Source organism: Narcine bancroftii, chromosome 3, assembly GCF_036971445.1.
Source record: "Narcine bancroftii isolate sNarBan1 chromosome 3, sNarBan1.hap1, whole genome shotgun sequence".
Lineage (NCBI taxonomy): Eukaryota > Metazoa > Chordata > Chondrichthyes > Torpediniformes > Narcinidae > Narcine > Narcine bancroftii.
In genome coordinates, this window is record NC_091471.1 from 366,862,722 (window position 1) to 366,885,421 (window position 22,700).

At 39.9% G+C, this 22,700-nt stretch overlaps 1 protein-coding gene across 13 annotated transcripts in view; it reads right to left on the reverse strand.

Moving 5' to 3' along the window:
* Positions 1 to 5,192: 5,192 nt before the first annotated feature.
* rbfox3a (RNA binding fox-1 homolog 3a) overlaps positions 5,193 to 22,700 on the reverse strand; it is a 644,989-nt gene continuing 627,481 nt past the window's right edge. For 9 of the 13 annotated variants that reach the window (XM_069930251.1, XM_069930255.1, XM_069930254.1 and 6 more), the window contains one exon: positions 15,679 to 16,785. In XM_069930251.1, coding sequence (XP_069786352.1) covers positions 16,772 to 16,785 — 14 coding nt within the window. In that variant the 3' untranslated portion in view covers positions 15,679 to 16,771. Of the gene's footprint in view, positions 15,249 to 15,678; positions 16,786 to 21,988; positions 22,167 to 22,700 lie in introns of those variants that run through there. The other 4 variants (XM_069930256.1, XM_069930250.1, XM_069930249.1 and 1 more) reach the window with 2 other exon arrangements.

A 22,700-nucleotide genomic window follows, 5' to 3' on the forward strand; every position in this document is an offset into this window, starting at 1 on the left:
CCATTTGTCCCCGTGATGTTGCTTGGTGGTGTTTGTCATCAGTATGGCATTTTGAAAACAACTTATGCCTACGAATTTTATTAAATAATTCAAGGGCCAAAACATGATATTTTATCGAGAGATTTCACTTTTGTTAGAATTTTGTATCTAATATAAAGTGATAAGAACCTCCCCAATTTAATTTAACTAGTCTTAATAGCTAACAGGCACTAAAGTTGTTCAGGGTCCATTTTATACCGTCAGCCTAGTCCTCAGAAGAGAAACTATGGATAATTTATTTCACACTGGTAATATATTTTTAATATACTGCACCAGACTGCTATTTTCTTGCGAGGATGTTGCTTTTTAATCAGATTGCATATTTTGAAGGTGTAGTCATCTTTTATGGCAAGAATAGTAAGGTGGCCATTCCAAAGGAGGATGTGGCCATAGGTTACTACACACACACACACACACACACACACACACACACACACACACACACACACACACACACACACACACACACACACACACACACACACACAAACCACGCGCGCACGCAGTGTATTTGCATTTGTTGTTTTTGCAATACTGTGGAAATGGCCAGACAGGCATCATCAGCTAAATCAAAAGCATCAGAAATAGTGTCACCAAGAGGCATGCTGTCGTCTTATCTCTCCTGTGATAATTCTCTGATCTATCACCTATCAGAGAACAAATAGTTCCACAGGAAAAGAGTTATTGTTACAGGATGGTCAATATTCTAGCAGCAGGGTCCACAGATATCAATACTTAGTTTCTAAAAAATAAATATATGTAGTCACCTTTGTCTATCTCCTTTTCGCTGCAGCCTGGTTTACCTGCTTTTAAAACCAATGTATAAACATTAGCAACAAACACGTTATTATTATGTTAAACAGTTTCACTGTATTCTACTGTAATATTTTGAGAAGTATACAACTTTGATGTAAGCTTAGGAGTTCATTCAGTCTGTTTTTCAATCACAAAATGGGGGAAATCAATTTAGCTGCAATCATTTTTGGGAGAAATAGAGTTCATTGGAAAATTGATCTGGGCATTCCTGATGTGAGTTCTCCAGCCTCTATTTGTGCCCATTGTTTGTGTTGCTGGTATTCTGGCTGCCCTTGTTCTTGTAAGGGGTCCTTCTGTGGCTACTGCATCTGAAATTATTGGCAGATGTACTGTTTATGATTGATCCTGCTCCTTCAAGAGCAATATTGATCCCATCTTAGTGCCCGCTTGTTGGTGAAAACTACCCACATGTTATTTCAAACGCCTTTTTGGACAAATTCACAAGCTTTTTCAAGTGAGGCAACTCGGCAAAGTGCAGTCTTGGTTCAATGCCCCAGAAAATAGTCAAATCTACTTTCTGAGCAGTGTTTGTTTTCTGTGTGGGAAAGGAAGAATAATGCAATGAAAAACTGATTTTGTTCTTGAAACAGTCTGTGAAGAGAGACCTTGATGCTACTAAGGCTACATACTATAAAGGAGCATTATGTTCCAGTGCTTACTAAACATCTCAGAAGTTGTGGAATTTTAGGGAAGCGGCGGAGTGATTCAAGTCAGCACTGATGAAAATGATGTTGGTTCACAGGTAGAAACGATGCACAGCTACAGAACTCCAAAATGGAAAGGAGTTTTGTGTCTCTTTAGGCCTTATCACAGAAGAAAAAATAGTGAATGTAAAGGCAGATATTCTCTGCCTTTACATCAATTCACCTACCTTTAGAAAAGCGGCAACGGTGGAGTCTGGATGTGGATTCCGATCCTTCCAGGAAGTAGTTCCAGCCGTGGAGCGAGTCACTTCGCCTCACTCCATAAAGGTAATCTTGCTGAACTGTATTAATTTTCCCATGCTCTTTTATAAATTGTGTGCGTGGGTAGTTTAGCTCTCACTATGACTCTACTATTAATTGTTGTGTACTAATAAAAGTAATGTTTGATAGCAAACCCTAGTCTCCAGACTCGTCTCTCACGGTCCTGACACTTGGTCAACACAATGACCAGTGTGAGGATCGACAGAGTGACTGTCAACGTTACTCACCGTTACCACGCTAATTTCAATCTGGCATATAAAATCGGGGGAATATTTTTGAGCCATTTTTTGGGAAAGCCAAGTGGGTCACACATGCCATCAAATAAGGTATGTTATATGTGACATTAGACACGGGCGCCAATGCTATTGAGTTACTTGTCTTGCGCCTTTTGTTGTGGAATTCCAGCTCACTGTGTAAAAAGGTGGACTGGTATGGAAAATTGCAGGTTTTGGTTCCAGTGCGAATGACCAATGTCAACATATTCGAGACTCTTCATAATGGAAAAAATACACAAATGTTGTGTTAAAAAACCAAATTTGATAGCCTTAACAGCTATTTTCTGTGATAAATATGCGATGGCCAACAACTCCATAATGATCAATCATTCAAAATTTAATGAATGCAGAATCAGAGGTGGAGAGCGTAAGCAAATTTAAGTTCTTGGGAGACACTACATCAGAGGATTTTTCCTGGACTTAACATACTTATGCCATGGTGAAGAAAGCACGTCAGCATCTGTACCTCCTCAGGAGTTTGTGGAGGTTTGGTATGACACCAGGAATTTCTACAGATGGGTGATGGAAAGTCTGCTGACTTGCAGCCAATATCCCCAAGTGTAAAACTCTGCAAAAAGTAGTGGACACAGCCCAGGGCATCACAGGCAAAACCCTCTCCACCATTAAGAACATCTACAGGGAAAGTCGGAGAGAAGCAACAATCATCAAGGATCCACATCAGCTAGCACACGCTCTGTTCTCACTGCTGCCATCAGGAAAGAGGTATCAGTGCAACAGGGTTCATGAACAGGACCTACCTCTCCACCATCTAGAGGTTTTTATGAAGAAAAGCCTATTCACGTTGTGCATAAAAGGTGAAAAAAAGGTGGATTTACCATTTACGCCAAAAGCTGAAAAGGCAGATTCTGAGATTTGCGAGGTGGCTTCCCACAGCTAAAGGGGTGGGGTCTGTAGTGCAGCACCACCGCCCTCCACTGTGATGTAGAACATTCATGAAGTGAAAGCACCCTCTGCACAATAATGGCAACTGAACAGCAGGCATGAGCGCTAGTGGAGATCTTTTCTAGCAGTCTTAGAACTCAAGCAGATCTTCTGCACCTCGTAATCTCCTTTTTGCAGATGGATACTTTAAAATTTGCACTCTTCAGTCACCAGCTGACGACGTCATCAGCTGTCCCCCTTTCGAGCCACTTTCAGCGGTAAACCTTTTAGATAGGAGGGGGAGCGATTTCACTCCACTTCTGATACTACCACCCTTGGCAGAAGAAACCTGGGTTGGAATGGACCCGCCAATCCACCTTTTCTGCGTTCACGATGGTAGGTGGAGCGTATAAAAGCCAGAGGAAAGCTGTCTTGAAGGTTCAATGTAAAAGGGGCCTCAGACTCCTCAACAACTAACTCAGTCAGGGACTCATTTATGGACTCTAGTGCATTTTTTTTTCTCTGCATTGCACAGTCAGTTTGTTTCCATTTCTTTATTTGTTTACATGTGTACGATGAGTACAGTTTCTTTCGCAATGCCAATAAGTGGTAATTCTGCCTCACCTACAGGAAAAAGAATCTCTGTATGTACTCTGAAAAATTTAAATCTGAATCTGAAGATTCAAGGAAGTCAGGAAGTCATCAGAATTTTCTTGTCTCTGTTTTACCTTCTTGGATTGTACTCAGGTATTTGTCTTCAAAATAAGTCTAATTTTCAAAACTGTTTTCCCCTGCATATCCTCCTGGGTTTGAGCACCTGATCAACCAATACCTTGAATGGAATGAAACAGGCAAGTCTGCAGATCCTATAATTGGGGTGCAATGCACAAAATTGCTGGAGAGACCCAGGAGGTCATGCAGCATCTACAGGAAGGTGCACAGCCAGCATTTTGGGCCTGAGCCCTTCATTAAAGTATGAGCAAAAAGCAGGCAGGCGTCTGAATAAAAAAGGTGGGAGGAGGAGAGGCAGGAAGGGGCAGGGGGAGGTGTACAAGCCCACAAGCAAGAGATCATAGAGAGGGCAGAGCAGAAAAAAAATCTGGGAAGTGATGGGGGGGGGGGGTAGCTCTCTGAGGAGAGGCAAGGGGTGGGGGGCTGGCGGAAAGGAGTCAAAGGCATAGGGTAAGATAGAGGCCAGATGGCATTAACATCGACCTCCACTTCCCATCTCTCACTCTCTCTCTCTCTCTCTCTTTCCCTATCCTTATATCTTCTTTCCTCCAGCCCCCACCCCTTCCCTCTCCATTCAGAGAGCTGGCCCCAATCACCTACTCTCCCACCCATATCTATCTCTGACCTTTTGTCTGTTGGCCTGTGAACCTCCCCTGCCCCTTCCTCCCTCCTCTCCTCTGCTCCCCTCACCTATTTATTCAGGCACCTGCTCGCTTTTTGCTCATGTTGACGAAGGCCTTAGGCCTGAAACATTGGCTATTCTTTACTTCCGATCAATGTTGCTGAGGTTCTCCAGCACTGATCTCATTCAAATTGTCCACTCCTTTGGAGAACAGACTGTCAGGCAGTCATACACACATGTGGAAGGAAGTTAGGGGGCTGTTAGTACTTAAATGTTTACCTATTCTGCTTTGAAACATGACTACTGATAAAGACGCTATTGATATTTGCTCTGTGTTAGATTCAGATCTATTAGGATATTGAAGTCATCCATACTGAAAATAACAATATCGTACAGAACTGTGTTTTCCCATGACTGGTTTACAAATGTAATTGAACAGTGGATTGGCTAAAGGATCTACTGAATCTAAACTGTTCACAATTTCAGAAGAAATAATTCATTGCTGGTGAGAACTCTTGGCACAATGAAGAATCTATCTATTTTGTCATTGTGAAGCAAATTTCTGCACTTACTGCTTTACACCATAGAAATGGAATTGCCGGAAAGTACCAAGCTGTGCATGGACAAGAGTTGCCTGAACACTCAAGTTTCACTTTCATAGGATTGCTTCTGCATTAGACTCTCAAAACACATGTATATCTCATGAAAAATACAATTGTTTTTGAAATGCTCGTAACATTGATTTTGTATGTGTTTGACCTGAAAAAATAAACAGAGGATTAAAATCCATAGCCTATTTGACTGATTCCATTTATTGTTTATTTAATATTAAATGTAAATTTTACATTTAGACATACAGCACGGTTACAGGACCCCAATTAACCTACAATCCCTGTACGTTTTGTAGGGTGGGAGGAAACCGGAGTGCCCAGAGGAAGCCCACGTAGGTCACAGGGAGAACTCCTTCCAGCTGAGGATCCAGGTTATTGGCCCTCTAATAGTATTGCGTTAACCGTGCTGCCTTACTACGCAAAATACTCAGAACACGTTGAATAAGTTTGTAGATTTTGTTATTCTTGTAGTGCGCCTTCATCCACATGGACACCAGAATTCAGGTACAAACTTAGAACACACAGGAAATGTTCAGTTAGTGGAATATAATTTCTGGAATGATTCAGGCTAGCTCACAAATTGACACTAAATGCATTTGTTTCAAAGAGACTTAGCACTTTATTTGAATTTGGAAATGTTTAATTTCTAAGTGATACTGTAACATTTTGCACAAGATTTCAATTATTAAAAAGATTCTGATTCACAGTGTAATCCTTGCATTCTTTTGCAATTAGCTATGTTATTGGCCTCTAATATTGCATGGTTTTTATTGCTCTAACCTTAATTAGTGTTTATTGTTTAAGCAAGTGGACTCATGCTGTCCATTTGAAATGGCTTTAAAATGCCCAAGGCATTTACTACAAATGCCTAAGCCAAGTGTGCAGTAGGGGTGAGTATGATCGTGAGTCTGTCTCTTTTACATTCTGGCTTGCTCAGTATACATCTCTGCTGGGAAAAGCTCATCTTCTAAGGGACAACCAGAGGTCCCAATACACAAGGCAGGTGGAAACTTTCAGCCACGGCAGAGACTTGCACATCAAGGGACCCACTACTATCCAATTGGGGGCGGGGGGTGTTGTCATCTACTCTCCTGGCTTCAGGAGGGGGTTTTTCCTCCATTATTTAAAAAGCACGATTACACATTTATAAGATTTCATAAAGATTCAGTATTTTCTGGGCAGGATGTACGTTAGGTTATTCCATAACACGTGACAGCTATAGTGTTGTTTACAATTAAATTATTACCAGAAGTGTTCTCCTCCACTGACCAAAAGGGTACTACTTCAAAGATAGTTAATGCTCATGGGTTCTGCAGTAGATGGAAAGGCAATTTTTAGAATTAGTGAAAGGACAGACTTGATTAGTTCTTAAAGGCAGCATAACGATGACTCATTTTCAATTACAACAATAACCTCCCTGATCTAGCACGGGTTCACTGCTGTGGAAAATTCCATTTTTCTACCTAAATAAGCATAGGGTGAGCCAGGGATCTTACAGTAATGAGAGAATTCACAACAACTAGAGAAAAATATTAACTGACATGACAGGGAAAATTTTGATATACATTCTCCTTAGACAGGCACAGAACAATTAAAACTCTCCAAATGTGTCAATAACTACAGTGCAGTTTAAAAGATGATGAAATATGAATTTTGAATGACATATTTTATAGAGTCAATTGGTTCTACCTCAAGACCCTCACTCAGGGCTGAGGAAATCATGGAATAGTGGCTTATAACCATTCATTAACTGAGCAGGAAAATTGTCTGGTGATCTGGTCATCTTTTGTTGGTTCCACTGTTCCAAAATATTTCAAATGACTCATTTATTTCCTGCTATTTTATATCATGACTATGTAGATATCACTGAGAAGATAACAAAAGGAAATATTCTGAATTGCATAATTTTAATTTAAACAGAAGAGAAATTGTTGGCAAGTTTAATACTGTAACCATTTCCCAAAGGCGTATGACATTTGTCAGAAGCCAATAGTAAAAACGTAATATAATTAGTTGACGCCTCGATACAGAAGAAGGAAACAAATAGAAACGCAAATAAAGCGAATATTAGTTCGTTACGATCAAATCTACACAATTCCACCTTCTCCCTATTCTCTCCCAATTCCTTGTTCATGGTCTCCACTGCTACCACCACCCTTCTCCCTGGAAATTGATGGTGGGCAACTTACAAAACTGATTGTTTCTGAATTCAACAAGGTTTTCTCTCTCTCTGCCTGCCTGTCTGTCTCTCTGACTATCTGCCTGTGTCTCTGACTGTCTGTCTGTCTCTCTGCCTGTCTGTCTCTGTCTGTCTGTCTGTGTCTGTCTTTCTCTCTGCCTCCCACCCCACCTCTCATGATTATAATCTAGTACTTGTCTGGTGTCTCGCAAGAACTACCGCTCTGATAAATTATGATTAGATGTCAAGAGAATTAATATTACTTTTAAGGCTGATATGAAGAAAAAATTATTTTCCCAGAGAGTGGTAAACTTGTGGAATTCTCTTCTGTGGAAGGCAAATCATTAAATATATTCTAAAAGAATATATTGTTCTTGGGGCTAAAGATATCAAGGGATATGGGGAAAAAATTCGCATCATTCTCAATTGGGAGGCTCAATGGCTAGTCCCCCTCCTATATTCTTTGTTTCAATGAATCAATATTCCTGAAGAATGAATTAATAGTTATTTCTCAAGACATGCTTAATAAGTAATAACTGTTTCACTGCATAGTCAATCTGAAATGAATAATGGCAACATGACAAAAAACCCATGTGTTTCTGTCATTAGGCGATCCTGTCTCACCTGCCAGTGGAAACAAAACTCCCTGCTTCTATCTCATCTGTACCTTTCATAATATTATACATTTCTATCAGATTCCTCCTCGTCCTTCTAAATTTATTGGACTGTAGTTCACACGCTACTCAATCTTTCCTCATTAGTAGTTGTAAGTGCTGCGTTTGATGTTTCTGTGATGTTTCCTATGGATCCTGATGCAGAAGGGAAGACTCAGGTTGGCAAATGCATGGGACAAAAACCCAAGCCTTTATCTTGGCTTAATTTCAAATAAATATCAAATATTTATAGTCATTCAATTTGAGACTTCTGTTTTGCCATCCCTAAAGAGCAGTGGGGGATTTATCTGTCTAGAACATCAACAGCTTTAAGTATTGTTATGACAGAACATCGAACGACAGCTGCACTTGAACAGGATTTGCCTGTGGCATTTTAGTCCAGTCTTTATTATCTCCATTTGTTCATTTTTGGGACTTAAAAATGATTTGGTTCCAAATAAGGATAAACAAGATGCTAAACCTGTGCTACATGCCAGATTGTTTGTAGTGAGGTTAAAGTGGACTGAGAATAGGACACACACACACACACACACACACACACACACACAAAACACAATTGCATACACACACACACACACACACACGCATCAAACATTAAAATAATCGTATATATTCATTTCATAGAAATATAAGAAACTGTAGATGCTGGAATGAGGAGCAAACAATGAGAAGATGGGGGGGGGGGGGAACTTAGAGGCGCAGAGGGATTTGGGAGTCCTCGTGCAAGACTCACTGAAGGTCAACTTACATGTTCCGACAGTGTTGAGGAAGACAAATCGAATGCCAGAATTCATTTCAAGAGGGATAGAATACAAAAGCAGGGATGTGATGTTGAGGCCTTATAAGACTAGCCATTGTCAACCATTTTTTGGTTACGGTCCTATTAGGACTCTGTTCAGAGTTTACAGACTTGCTTCCCTGTGAAGCAGTCACATTTAGTTCCTCCATTCTTCCCTTCTACCAACAACATATAAAAGAATTATGATTTCCATCTGAGGTCTCCCTGAAATGGGCTGTGACCTCACCCCACCCACTGGTGGGTCACATTGAGAATGGCTGGGTTAGACCACACTTGGAATATTGTGAGCCGTTTAGGGCTCCATTTTTAAGGAAGGATGTGTTGGCATTGAAGAGGGTCCGGAGAACGTTTACAAGGACGACCCCTGGATTGAAAGGGATTTCATATGAGGAGCGTTTGAAAGCTCTGGGAATGTACTCACTGGAGTTTAGAAGAATAGGGTGGTGGAGGAGGGGAGATCTTAGTGAAACCTATCAAATACTGAAAGACCTGGAAAGAGTCGATTTGGAGAGGATTTTTCCCAATGTTGAGCGGGGGAGGGGAGCGAAGGGGAAAGTCTGGGACCAGATGCCATGGCCTCAGGATACAAAAGAACAGGAGGATGAATTCTTTACTCAGAGGGTGGTGAATTTGTGGAATTTGCTGATGCAGATGGCTGTGGAGGCCAAGTCATTGGAGATATTTAAGGCAGAGGTAGATACATTCTTGATCAGGAAGGGATATGGGGAGAAGCAGGAGAATGGGATTATGATGCTCGGCTACTTGGTTCAGCTGGGAGTCGGAGGAGGAGGAGCTTGCTGAAAGTGAGGAGAAGGTAAGCTATTTAAGTCGGGGGCTTACCAGGGCTTGGGCCTACTTGGTTCGGCTGGGAGTTGGAGGAGGAGCTTGGAGGGAGTCGGGCTGTGAGTCAGAGGAGGAGGAGCTTGCTGAAAACGAGCCAGAGGTGGCGGAGCTTGCTGAAAGCGAGTCAGAGGAGGCGGAGCTTGCTGAAAGCGAGTCAGAGGAGGCGGAGCTTGCTGAAAGCGAGTCAGAGGAGGCGGAGCTTGCTGAAAGTGAGTCGGAGGAGGAGGAGCTTGCTGAAAGTGAGTCGGAGGAGGAGGAGCTTGTTGAAAGTGAGTCGGAGGAGAGGGGGAATGTCACACAAAGAGAGGGACCTCTCATTCAGAGAGAGGGGGTGTGTCACAGAGAGGATGAGTCACACACATCAAAGGACTTACACACACAGATGGGGGGCAGTTCAACCCAGCGAGTGGAACTGAGAGGGAACATCCAACACAGAGAGGCAGATAATTGCAGAATGACAAAAAGTCACACAGAGAGATGGTGACATATACACACACAGAAAGTCTCACACACAGAAACAGAGAGAGCAAAAGAGAGAGAAAGAGTACCACCCATAGAAAAGTTGAAAGAGCATTACAGAAAGAGGTGATGTTGCAGAGAGAAAGAGAAAGAGGTAGATTCTCACAGACAGAGGTCTCTCACAGAAGAGGGGTCTCATGCAGAGGAGAAGGTTCTCACAGACAGTAGGATAATGTCAGTGAGAGGGGGGAATATAACCATGGGAGGAGAAGACACCTTGGGAGGGGGAGAATATCACGAGGAAAGGGGGCGGGGTCTCGCACAGAGGGTGGAGGGGAGCCTTGTGCAGAGGGAGGTCTCCAGTCCAGAGGGCAGGGGAGCCACACACAGAGAGCGAGAGTCTCAAACGCAGAGAGCAGGGGAGTCGCGCACTGAGGTGGAGCTCGCATCTAACCATGCACAGAGTGGGGGAACAGCGCATAGAGTGGGGAGCCTCATACTGAGGGGGGCAGTTATGTACTGAGCCGGATAAATAAGCTGTAGACGGCCACCTCTGTTCTATAGGTTTAAAGTGAGAGGGGAAGCTTTTGTTTTAAACAGAGATTGGTAGGTGCCTGAAGCTTTGCTTTCAGGGAGATGGCAGAAGCAGACAAGATAACTACTTGGATTTAGGTAGGCACATGAAAATTCAAAGAACTGAGGTATGCAGACCAAGGATCATTAATTATATTGGCATCATGGTCAATGCAGATAGAGTGGGCCCAAAGACCTGTTCCTGTGCGATGCTGTTCTATATTCTATGCTTAACAGTTGTGCCATTACTTGAACCTGACGTCTTTTTTTGATTTAAGAGATAGATAATATTTTGGAGGTATGGTACAATGGATGTGCGATAGATTGAAGACCTTTAATTAATTACATGTATAGAGCCAGTCATAATTTCCAGCCTTTCTTGTCAACGATGGGGGTCTATAATGATTATCAAGCAGGATCTATATAAAATTGATGTATAAGGTCTCTTAAAGGCTATCAATTGTGATGTTATATTGTTCGAGAAATTAATGAATAATAAACAATTAATTATAAGGAAATAATTGCATTTACGGTTATTACCGACACTGCATTTATGGATTAAACAAGCAGTACTGGAGTGAAAATAATGTTGAGTACTGAATATCCTTGCAATTACAGATGGTATTATATGAATAAGCATTGTTTATTAATGCAACTTTTGGATAAGTGGTTTCATGCAGCCATGGAGATTTTCTCCGACTGTTAGAGAAGAGCTCATAAGTATTTCTTTTGAATTGTACTTTTCTAGTGAGAACAGAGAAGAATTGGGTCTGTTAATACCTGTTTTTTGAATACCATGAGTGCCCTTTATGGTGTAAGATGGCAATTACAGAGAGCATGTTTTTCACATTGACAGAAGCTCGCATATTGACACGTACCATATACGCTTACCAGAGCAAACAAGTATTAGCATAACCGAACAAACAACATCTAGAAAAAACTCAAGGACCTCTTTGCCTCTCAGAATGATATGACTGGGTCAGCTGTCACTTCCCTCCCTTCTCTTCACTCGTCAGCCATAAGTGTCCACAATTTCCCCCCGACAAGCTCAATGCTCTCTGGTATTTCTCCTATCTCGATGATAAAAAGCAATGGAAATGCATCAGGTGAATATATCCGGGGCTAAGACAAATAGATTTTGGAAGTCAAGACAATCCCAAAATATATGGTCAAGTGGGAGGAAAAGAGACTTTCAGGAAATTTAGCCACAATATTGTGAAATGGCGGGGTAGATTTGAAGGGTTTCCGACCTGCTCCTCCGATTTTTCTATGTGATTATATTCCAGCTCCATCCGTGACCACATCAGGCTCATTTTGTCCAGGGCTGTGCCCTTGCCCTCTCAATCCTTTTTTCTGCTCTGGTACTGACCTCTTCCTGGTATCTCTCTGAGCTGATATCACTGATCATTCCCTCTCACTCACTACTTTGGGAGGGGAACTGCTGGTGTTCATGTTAGTATTATCACTTTCACTTTCAATCTGCCACGAAAGAGAATTTGTTCATGGTTCTGGACATTGTACACTCACTTGGTGATTTTGTTGTTTTGAATGGCTTATATTTGCAGCCAGCAGATCTATTTTCTCTGGTGACACAGATTGCATTGCGTTAATTTTATGGAAATTACACAAAGGTCCAATAAGCAGCTTGTGTGTACAGCCTTGCATTTCAGTTGCATACATCTTGATTTTTTTGAAAAGATACTGCGCACCTCTTAAAGGGGATGTGAATTGTTTTTGCAAAGTTAATCCAGACAGCGAACTATGTTTCAGTTGCAGGCATCGCTAACAAGGTGTTCATTGATTGTCCTTCACTAATTGTCTTTGAGAAGGTGCTGCCCAATTGCTACCTTCTGATGAAGATTTCCCCAGTGTTGATAGGCAGGGAGTTCCAGGATTTACATCCAATGATGTTGAAGAAAGGGTGAATTTCCAAGTTATGAAGGAGTGAGACTTGGAGGGGAAACTGTAAATGGTAGATGCTCCAATGTAGTTGCTGCCCTTGTCCTTCCTGATGGTAAAGGCCATAAGTTTGGGAGAAGTCTAAGAGGTAATGACAGTGTATGTGAACATGGCAACACTGCAGCCATGGTGCTCGAGAGGTGACGGGAATGACTGTTTAGGATAGTGGATTGGTGCTCAATCAAGAAAGCTATGTTGTCCTGGATCACTTTCTTTTATTGTGGTTGATGGAAAGACACTGTACCTGCCAGTAGGTCAATGACCTCATCATCACAGTAAATTACCTGGCTGGTTCTGCAGAGTTTCTGGAAAAAGATGTCCTCCAGTTCGTTGATGGCGGGGGGTGGGGGGAGTCAGGACTGCTTATATCATTGAATGTGAAGAGTAGGTACATAACTGGTGTGAATGATACTTATGAACCAGTGCCAGATTGTTGGAAAGGTCTCGAGGCATACAGAGAGAGAGGCTGCTTCACTTGGTGGGGAATTGTGAATGATCACTGGATAACTGGTGTTCTGATGGAAGGAATGTCACGGTTTAAGAGGTGAAGATGTTTGGGTGCAGTACATTGTCCTGAGAAACCTCTGAGCAAAGCACCAGGGTTGGGAGGATGCAAACCCTTGCAGAGAAGTGCCACCCTGGACGCACATACATTATCCACTTGGAGCCAATTCTCAAAATTACTTTTTGCTGAACAGATCTACACAATATATGCAGTAGAAATTGATTCGTTCCCAAATAATGTTTTAATTTTGAACCACCTAATTACTCTGGATCTGGTCCTCAAAATAGAGGGTTTCATATCTTCATGCCCCTTTCTGTGCACTGATGTCCTTGCTGAACTGCAATTTCTGTGCTGCTCACAGCAAACTCACATAAAGAGTCGATCACCTGCTTTAGCGAGATGCTGTTGCTCAGCACAGCAGGAATAATTTCCCGGCTCTTCACTAAATTAGTGTCTTGTGATTTTTCACATCAACCTGAGAGCAGATGGGGCTTTCATGAATTGCGTTTAAATACTCTCCAAATGTACAAAACACTGCAGATGAGTGAAGCAGAACCCATCATTGCAACAGAAAAGGGTTTTCACGTGACAGTCGAGTGAAACACAGAAGTCTGCGGATGCTGTGGTTGTTGTAAAAACACAAAAATGCTGGGGGAGCTCAGCAGATCCGACAGCGTTTCAGGCCTGAGCCCTTCATCAAGGTATCAGATGATTTTCACAAGGTTCTCACATGATGATCGATTTTGCTTTACTCTGAGATATGAAATGCTGCTCCTTTGCTTTGTGCCATATAGTTAGAAACTCTAACCATTAGTTCTGACCAGAATATTAGGATGTTTGGATCGGCAGAATCATTCAAATAATTTGTTTGCCAACGTAATCCTTTGCCCAGCAATTTCAAAAATAGTGTAACTAATCCTTAATGATGAATTAAATCAAGTTAAATTTTAGGAAATCAATGTTTTCCTTATGTTACATCTTATTTGCAGCTGTTGCTTCGGTAATGTCAAATGACACAGTCTCTGCAGGTATCGAAGTAAAACATTAAACTCTGTAGGCACTGTGGTTGAAGTAAAAACACAATACTGGAGAAACACAGTAGGTCAAACAGTGTAGCAAAGGTAACAATACATCACCAATGTTTCAGGCTTGAGCACTTCATCAAGGTATGGAAAAATATCGGCAGGCGTCCAAAACAAAAGAGTTGTGGTCACAAAGGCAAGGGGTGATAGGGGGAAACAGCATCAAGCAAGGGGAGGAGGGATGGCTGGGTGAATAGAGAGGGAAGGGGGGAGGAGTGGTGGAAGGGGAAAGGAACCAGGAGGGAGAGAAAATAGGAATAAAATTTTGATGAACTACTGGAAGAGAGAATGGAGGATCGATGTGCTTTATAGTTTCTTTCATAGATGGATAATAAATGTTTCCTTCAGCAGCAGGACATTCCACCCTGTCTAACTTCCTATAATGTCTTAAATAACATCAGATAACGAAGATTTTGCTTCCTGACTACTTTTGGGTACATTTTATGGATTTTGTGAGTTTTCTGATCACGTACTGTTTCTTAGACATGTCACTCCTTGCCATTTTTTAAAGTCAACTTCAAACATACAAAATTCATTATTTTCATTGTGAGATGACATTGTTTAATGAGTTTAATGTATCATATAGGTTGAACGTTGAGTGAGTGGGGAGGGGGGGTGAAGGAGGGAGGGAAGGGGAGAAAATGACAGTGTGTATATTCAAGAGGGAAATGTTTGTGTGTATTTTGATCAGTATGGTTCATAGTGTGAAAAATAAAAAAAAAACATACAAAACCTCGAAGTGCAAACATGCCATTGAAAATTCATTTTCTGCATTCGCACTGGGACATCTTCCCTGCTGATCTTGGTGCCGTCAGTGACAAACACAGTGGAAGTTTTTCCCCAGAACATTGCAACCATGGAAAAGTGGTATCAGGGCAATTGGAATCCATCAATGCTGGCCAACTAATGTTGAACACGAGAGGCATCAGGTGTTGAGTACAAATGAAAATAAAAGTTAATTTCATGTTTCTCCAACTTCCTACGTGATGCAGCAAATATGGAGTTATTTTTGTGTTCAGCTTGAAGTTTCTATCGTAATCCCCATTTTTTTTTGCAGGGAGCAAACCTTCTCAAGAAAAACTGTTCCCAATGTAATCGCTGCAATCCACTAAAATATATTCACATGCTGTATGATGATCATAATAATGTTCCAGAACATACCATCAGATTGTCTTACAATTAATAAATAACATACCTTCAAGAAGGTTTCTCAGCTTAGAGAAGTAGCCTAAACTGCAGAGTAAAAAAAATATGATGAATGGAATGGCTACATAATTGTAATAATCAACCAACATTTATAACAACGACCCTGGCCCCCCCTTCCTGTTTCTTCTTAACCTGTTTACCTCGTTTTTTGGAGGCAACGTAGTTGTCTTCCATCTCCAAAATGTGTGCAGAAATGATAAGCAAATTTTCATCTTATTTCTTCTCAACAAATATGTCAACAGCTAAATGTTCTCCATGTTTTCCATGTTGTGTATTGTTAAGTCATTAACCTTTGGCATATATAGTGACAGGAGATTCATGTAATAATTATATCTTGCATGTTACTCCAAATACATTGATATTGAATTTCATGGCCTATCACAATTTCTAATATTGCGGTGCTGCGTCAAAATAATATTCAGAACAATTGCTGTTGTTGAAGAAAGAAACAACCTTTATTAAGGATATTGTTAATTGAATCACGTTAGAAGCTTACAGAATGACAGAAAAAGGAAGGCAGAGATCTAAACTACAGCTCTCTAATCAGCAGGTATCTACCAGAGCAGCAGCAGAGAGCAAGAAATTATGGAACAACAGCATATAGACAGTTAAAAGCACATGAGGTACGAACAGGATATTAAACAACATGCAGTTCCAGGACTGAGAGGGGACTGAGGGGATAAGGGTTGAGCAAAATTATCTTTAGAATTAAGCAAAATAGTCTCTGAGACAGATGGAACTGCAGACTGCAAGTCTTGGAAAAATGATGATGTAATGCAGATAATTGACTGTTCAGCTAAAGGCCAGGCAAAGCTAGGGTTCCTCAGGCCTAGAGGACACTAGAAATCCAAGTGCGAGCCAGGAAGGGCTCTAGAACTGAAGCTAGGAGTCACTAACTCAGTGGCGAAATAAGCTATCCAGGCTAAGGCACGAAACAGTGCCAATGGTAGGTCAGTTGGATAGTTACGAATTCGCTTGGAGACCACAGAGCGAAGGCTTAGGCAAAAGAAGGGGACAGGGAAGAAAAAAACGCCTCTAAGTCCTGAAACATCAGGCTGTTTTAAAATCTTTTACAACACCACCTGATTCCATTTGAGGACAGTGAAAGTCCTAAAAGGAGAATTTTATTTGTTTTCTTAAACTTTTAGGTTTAATTTTTGCTCAACTCTTTGCCACTATTTTGTTGAGAGCTGTCACTTCTTATCCCATTGAAGACAACATGAACAAATCAATGCATAACAAAAATGCATTTGACTGGGCAATAACACTGTTACTGTCCCAGAGGCATTCACGTTCATTTCAATAGGAAGGAAGGTCAAGGTGTGTTATTATCTATTGCACAAGGGTGGCAGCAGAAGGACTATTTACAAGTGGAGTTATAAAAAGGAGTTTGAGCGTACACATGGTATACAACGTACAATTCTTTTCCATATGGCAGTACTTGCGTACGTTCCACATCTTGTTTGCTTTAGGTGTGGCACAAGGTTCTGTATTCCCAGAATCCGGAGATTTCAGCTTCTGAGCCCTTCAATGAGTACAGTGCACCTGTGTCATGCCAGAGTCACTAGAATATAAGATTAAGGAAAGAACTTGCACAATTTGGCTTGGTGACAGTTGTGATAAATATTTCAGACAATAGATCTTTATTAGATTGGAATAGCAATATATCCCCAATGTAACATGAAATCATTAATAATTCATCCTCTTTCAAGTTCGGTGATGTATATATAGACTTACTTTGTGTATTTTTTTTCCCAAGGAAGTGATAGGAGTATTGCAACAAAGAAATTACAGTTAACCATTTGCACCCTAATGGCCTCATGAACAGTTTTAAGTTCCATCGTTACAGGTTACAAGAATAGAGATCCACAAGTATTGCATCTCTAATCAAGCCCCTTAATATTTTCTTAGAGAGATAACTTTTCAGAACTCGTTGAGTCAAAATCTGGTTTGACATTGACGGAATGCATGGCCATTTAGGTTCCAAACAGCAAAATTATCTGAATCTGAATTTAAATGGAACCTCACTATACCTCCCTGCCACCAAAGGACTAAAGAATCTCTTTATACTGTTCCCACTACCAAATCTGCATGGGATTTATTTGACCCCTCGACCTAAACATGAACAGACATTGTTTCAGCACATTGTCCTCCACATACAGAGTTGTTGTATTTTACTTTTTAATAATGTAACTAAAACCAGGACATAATAACTCGAGGCTTGTAAACAGAATGCTTTCCCTCTGCCATCAGATTCCTGCATGAACAATGAACCACAGACACTGCTTTACTTTGTTGTTTTCGTGCACCATTATTTATTTATTTTGTACGGTGGTTTCTAGAAATGTTCGCTCTGTGATTCTGCCGCAAAACAACAAATTTCATGACTTGTTCATGACAATAAATTCTGATTCTGAGTCTGAGAATTTACATTGTAGATTTACATTTGAAAGACCACATCGATGTTGCCCTAGAAGGGGATTTTAGCTACTAAGGTCAAATAAATACATTTTTAAAATTGCAGATTGCATGTAATTAATGTGGTATTTTGTATTCCCCTTTCATTGTGGTTTCCTTGGAACATTTTACAACAAACAGATGTGACTCTAGTTTATCAAAGTGCTTAGCTAGGAAGTGTTTAAAGCAAACACTAATCTCAACATATTTATAGGAAATACATATACAGTAAGCTTTTTAAAATAGCTTGAAGATGTCAATGGAATGTCAGTAAGGGAAGAATGATATCACAGACCCTAGTAGACATTATATTAGATTAACTATATTAACAAGAGTGATGAATTTCTGTACAAATCTGTTCCCAATAAAACTAATTTGTCCCATCATGAGAAACGGATAAACAAGAGTACAACAGAAATTTTAGTTACCTTTCTTTGTCATTTTTGTGGCCTTTGATATTTGCAATGTTTCTGAACAGGTCAATTAGATTTGTTAAATTTGACAAATTACAGCTCACACTAGGATGCTTTCCCTTCTGGTGATGTTAGAGAGATAAACTTTGCTTGCTTGATTTGTTACAACACAGGAGTGTAATTTTATATTATACAGATATAATGATTATGTATGGGAAAGGATTAAGGATATAAGAGGTGGTTTTCATCAGTGGGTTGAACTCGTAACCGAATTAACATTTGAGCGGATAGGCGAGATGTACTTCATATTGCATTGCCCTTGAGTGGACTTCCAGCAACACATAATGGATTTTCCCAATTGTTTGAATCACTGTTATGCATCACTCACAAAGGACTAGAATCAGCTCACTGGGTCTTTGAGACACCACTTCAATGGGGACTCATACCCATTGAAAGGGAAGTTTGAAAACAAAAGATCTGGAGAGGAATGGAAATCTACTTCATCTACATAACCATCTGTCTATTCCTTCCAAGGCCATACTCTGGTATGGTCACAAACATTAGGCGAGGGTGCCTTGTCTGCATAAGTAGACACAGAGGTGGACCACTCTGTTGCCAATAGAGGAAAGTTCTGTGCATAATTCAAGTTAATATTGGCGTTATCTTGAATGTCTAACTGGAGTGTTTCCTCTTCTACCACTACACAATCCTCCTTTCCTGCAGGAGTGGCATAAAGAGCGGATAATTCAATATTGTCAGTTTTACAGTACTGGCAATTGTCAAAACATGAAAAGTTAATCAGGAAAGACGACAAGGACTCTTTAACTCTGAGCGCCATGCCTCAAAAACTGATGCGACATGGGGGTATTGATGCATTGTTTTCGAAAGCAAGCATGGACGTGTTGTGTAAAAAAAAAAAAAGTGGAAAGTGAAAGTGTGAGCAAGATAAATCAGCTAAGCTGCTCTCAAAAACCACTGAGTTTTGGGATGAATGGAAGCTTTAGGGAATGACACGGATTTTGAAAAAAACTGCTGGAAGTCCAGGCATATGTTTAAAAGTTAAAATAATTCAGCAAATAGAATTACATTATCAGGAAGAGATGGAAGGGATCATCCTAAATGTGGAGTCAATTTGTCAGAAATCATTTGAAAAGGTAATTAAAAGTCCTGTTGATTGTTTTTTTTCTGGTTTTAATCCCCATCCCCACAAGCACACTTTGATGCTATCAAGTGGAATATACAGCTACCACATATTTTCTACAGCACACAATTCACATAATATTTCATCAGTAAACATTTATAAATATGATAGTTATTTTCTCTTCCCCAAAAAGTATAAACAGTGCCTTTTTAAAGCTTTTTTTTCCTTTTTTTTGTATTATTAAAAAAAATGATCCACGGAATACTTATGTGCACATATTGAAAGTGTATAAAAGGAGGATTACATTTCTTTCTAAGTCTGCTCCTATTAATCTTAATCAGTGTCTATGAAGATAATCAAATGCTACTAATCATAATAAATACTCAATTTTAAATACTTGAGTCAGATTGACCTATAATACACCATTTTGCAATGGTTTTTGGAATCTATTTTAACAGAATAAATTTTGGCAAGTAAAAAAGTAAATTCAAAACCTAAAATAAACTACGCACCAACCAAAAAGTCTGTGCAGAAAGCCAACCACAGCACACAGTAGAACAGCTCCTTAATTCTGATTCTGCTGCCTTCGTCTGACTATAAAACCTACACAACATTCAGAACAGACTCTGCTCCCTGTTAATCCTCAGAGATGTCAGATCTTGATAATATTGCACGAAACAAAATAAAAAGTGATTCCAGTTTTTTGGTTCATTCACGCAGTCACAACCTTATTTCCTATTTAATAATCTAATCTTTTTACACAATTTACATTTTAGGAGGCCCTCCTTGGAGACGATAAATGATTAAAAATATATAAAAAGAAACTTGTACTGGAAAAGGTTGGGATGTTCGCTACACCAGAGAGACCAGGCAGGACTATTTTTTATAATATTAGAAGAATACTTATGGCTAATGAATATAAAATTCCAAATATTAAGGACCTGTTTTTGGCCGACCTCCTATTTAAAAGAGGATTTTTAGTATAATAGATCTGATCGTGATATTAATTTCACTAAAAGAAACAATTTGTAATTTCTAATGTAGATCATTTCTTTTCCAAATGTTATATCCAGTTCACTTTGGTAAACATGCCCATTGGAAATTTGAGGTCTTGACTTAAGGTGATAAAAGTGCTTATCAGGCAAATGCCTTTCATTTTATAAAATGTCCTTTAATGTTTATAGTTAGGCAATAATATTTGTATAATTGCTTGCTGTGAATAAGGGCCCAGAATTTCGGATCTTGAAATTTCATGACTAACAAATGCCCATGTGTTAGTTCAGTTGAGAGAATCATATGTAAAGAATCATATATTTTACTCCATTATTACGTTAGTGTGTTGGAAACCTTTACGCATAATTTGAATGCCTTTAAAAACAGTTTAACTGTAATGAATTATTAAAGTAAAAAAATATTTTGAACTGTTTTTGAAAGCTGTTCACCAGCAACTGAACTGATTTCAATTGCTGGGTTCAGCTTATTTTATTAAATCTTGCCATTAGCAACTCCAGAATGATCTGAGGAAATGTGATGACAATTAATGAGGAGACAGCTCAGGACACGTATATGGTGCATTGAAGTGAATGAGGTTTGTTTCCATCTTAAAGCAGTGAGAAAAAGAGGAATGGGATGTAGAAAAAGTGGCAATGCTAGGGAGGAGAAGCAATGACACTTCCCCTATCAGGCTACATTGTTCAAAATAACCTTTAAGGCCTGTGAAAATCTCTTTCTGAAGTTATTATTTCAGTGACATGCCTCTAAAGTTAATGCTATCTGTTCCCTCTGGCAGAACTGCCTTTGGTACCAGAGTATTGCCAAATGACCTCAAGTGGAGCATTGCTGCAACATTCATACCTTGAGGAAGAGCTCAGGCCCGAAATGTTTACCTCCTATGGACGCTGCGAGACCGGCTGAGTTTCTCCAGCATTTCTGTGTCTTTGCAACACAGAAAGCCACCACTATTCAGTAACTACAACGTGAAATGTTTCCACATTGTTTCCACAGAAGAGGAATAAATGCAAATTTCATAATGTCAACTAGAGATTTTCTTATTGGAGAAGGTTACAGCATTTTATCTTTTGATTTGTGTTGAGAATCCATCGTTGCATTGTAGCCATAGTAAAGGAAGTTAGACTGAAGCTGTCTACAAGAATAAACTGTGTCCTTCCTCTATCAATCAAATGAGGCTCAAAAACGAATACAATGGAAGGCTTTTAAAAGGCTCACTTCACACAATTATGGCTATGAGGGGCATGTTTAAATTACTGCTCTGGTTGACACTTCAATCCACCAGCCATAAGTGATGAGTTTTGTCAGGTTTGTTGCACTGGCTACCTGTTAGATGTTGACAGAGGATCACATCATAATCTGGGGTGGGATTAAATGCGGAGGGATTGTGCAGTTGTGCAGTTTTATCTTTCTGACTATCACCTTAAAGCTGTGTGTCTCACTTCAAAGAAATTTGTGTTCCTTTAACTTAATTTAAAATCAACCTTCCTGCAAATCTGACGAAGCCACTTTAAAAAATGGAAAAAATATATTGCCCTAAATCCAGAGAGATCTCTGGTTTGTGCATATCTGTGAAATTAGCATGGTTGCCAATTTCAAAAGAAAGCAATGTTGCTGTCAAGTTTTTTTTTTCTGTTGTTTTAAGTTACACATTAGAAATGTTCTTCAAGTATATTATACTGAGCAAAACTCAAGAAAAAATGCAGTAACCACAGATAAAACATGTAATAAACACAAAAAAAACCATCTGAGGTAAAAATATCATGTTAACCAAGAGAGTATCAGCACAAAACATTTCAGCATGTCGTGCCGAACCCCCCACAGTTTCTGAGAAGACGTTTTAGCCCTGCTGGGTTTTAGTGTGTCTCTGAGTTTCTCTTGCTAGTACGGGGTGAAGCGACTGTACCCTCCTCTGTACAGGCTAGCCTGCAACATCAAAGATGAAAAAAAAATCAAATAAATATTTTTTAATGTACGAAATGCCACAGCAAAAACAAGCCACAAATCTAATTAAGAGAATGAAGGGAGAAAAATCATCTTAATTAATGAAAGCTTTTAGCTAGCAGCTGCTCCGGAGATATGCAAGATTCGAAACCACACGCACGCCACCTTGGCAAATTTAAATCATTTGTCTAAACGAAGGCATTGCGTTGATGAAGCTCAAGGGAGCGGCAGCCTTTTTTTTTCTCTCTCTCTCTCTGCAAAACTGTTACAGAGGGCTTCGCTGCAATCACCATTCATTAATCTTAATGTTTTGCTTTTTTTTAATGATGAGGCTTTCAAAATGGAAAATGTAATTTTTTTTTCATCTGTGATGTTGGCTGCAAAGCCAGCTAAAAACCATGTGCATCAGTAAAAGTATCCACTAGAGTGAGTGTGAGAAGTGAGAAAGAGGAAGAGAGAGAGACAGGATAAGAGGCAGACATACAGAGAACGGAATTGGTGGGAGAGAGAAGCAGC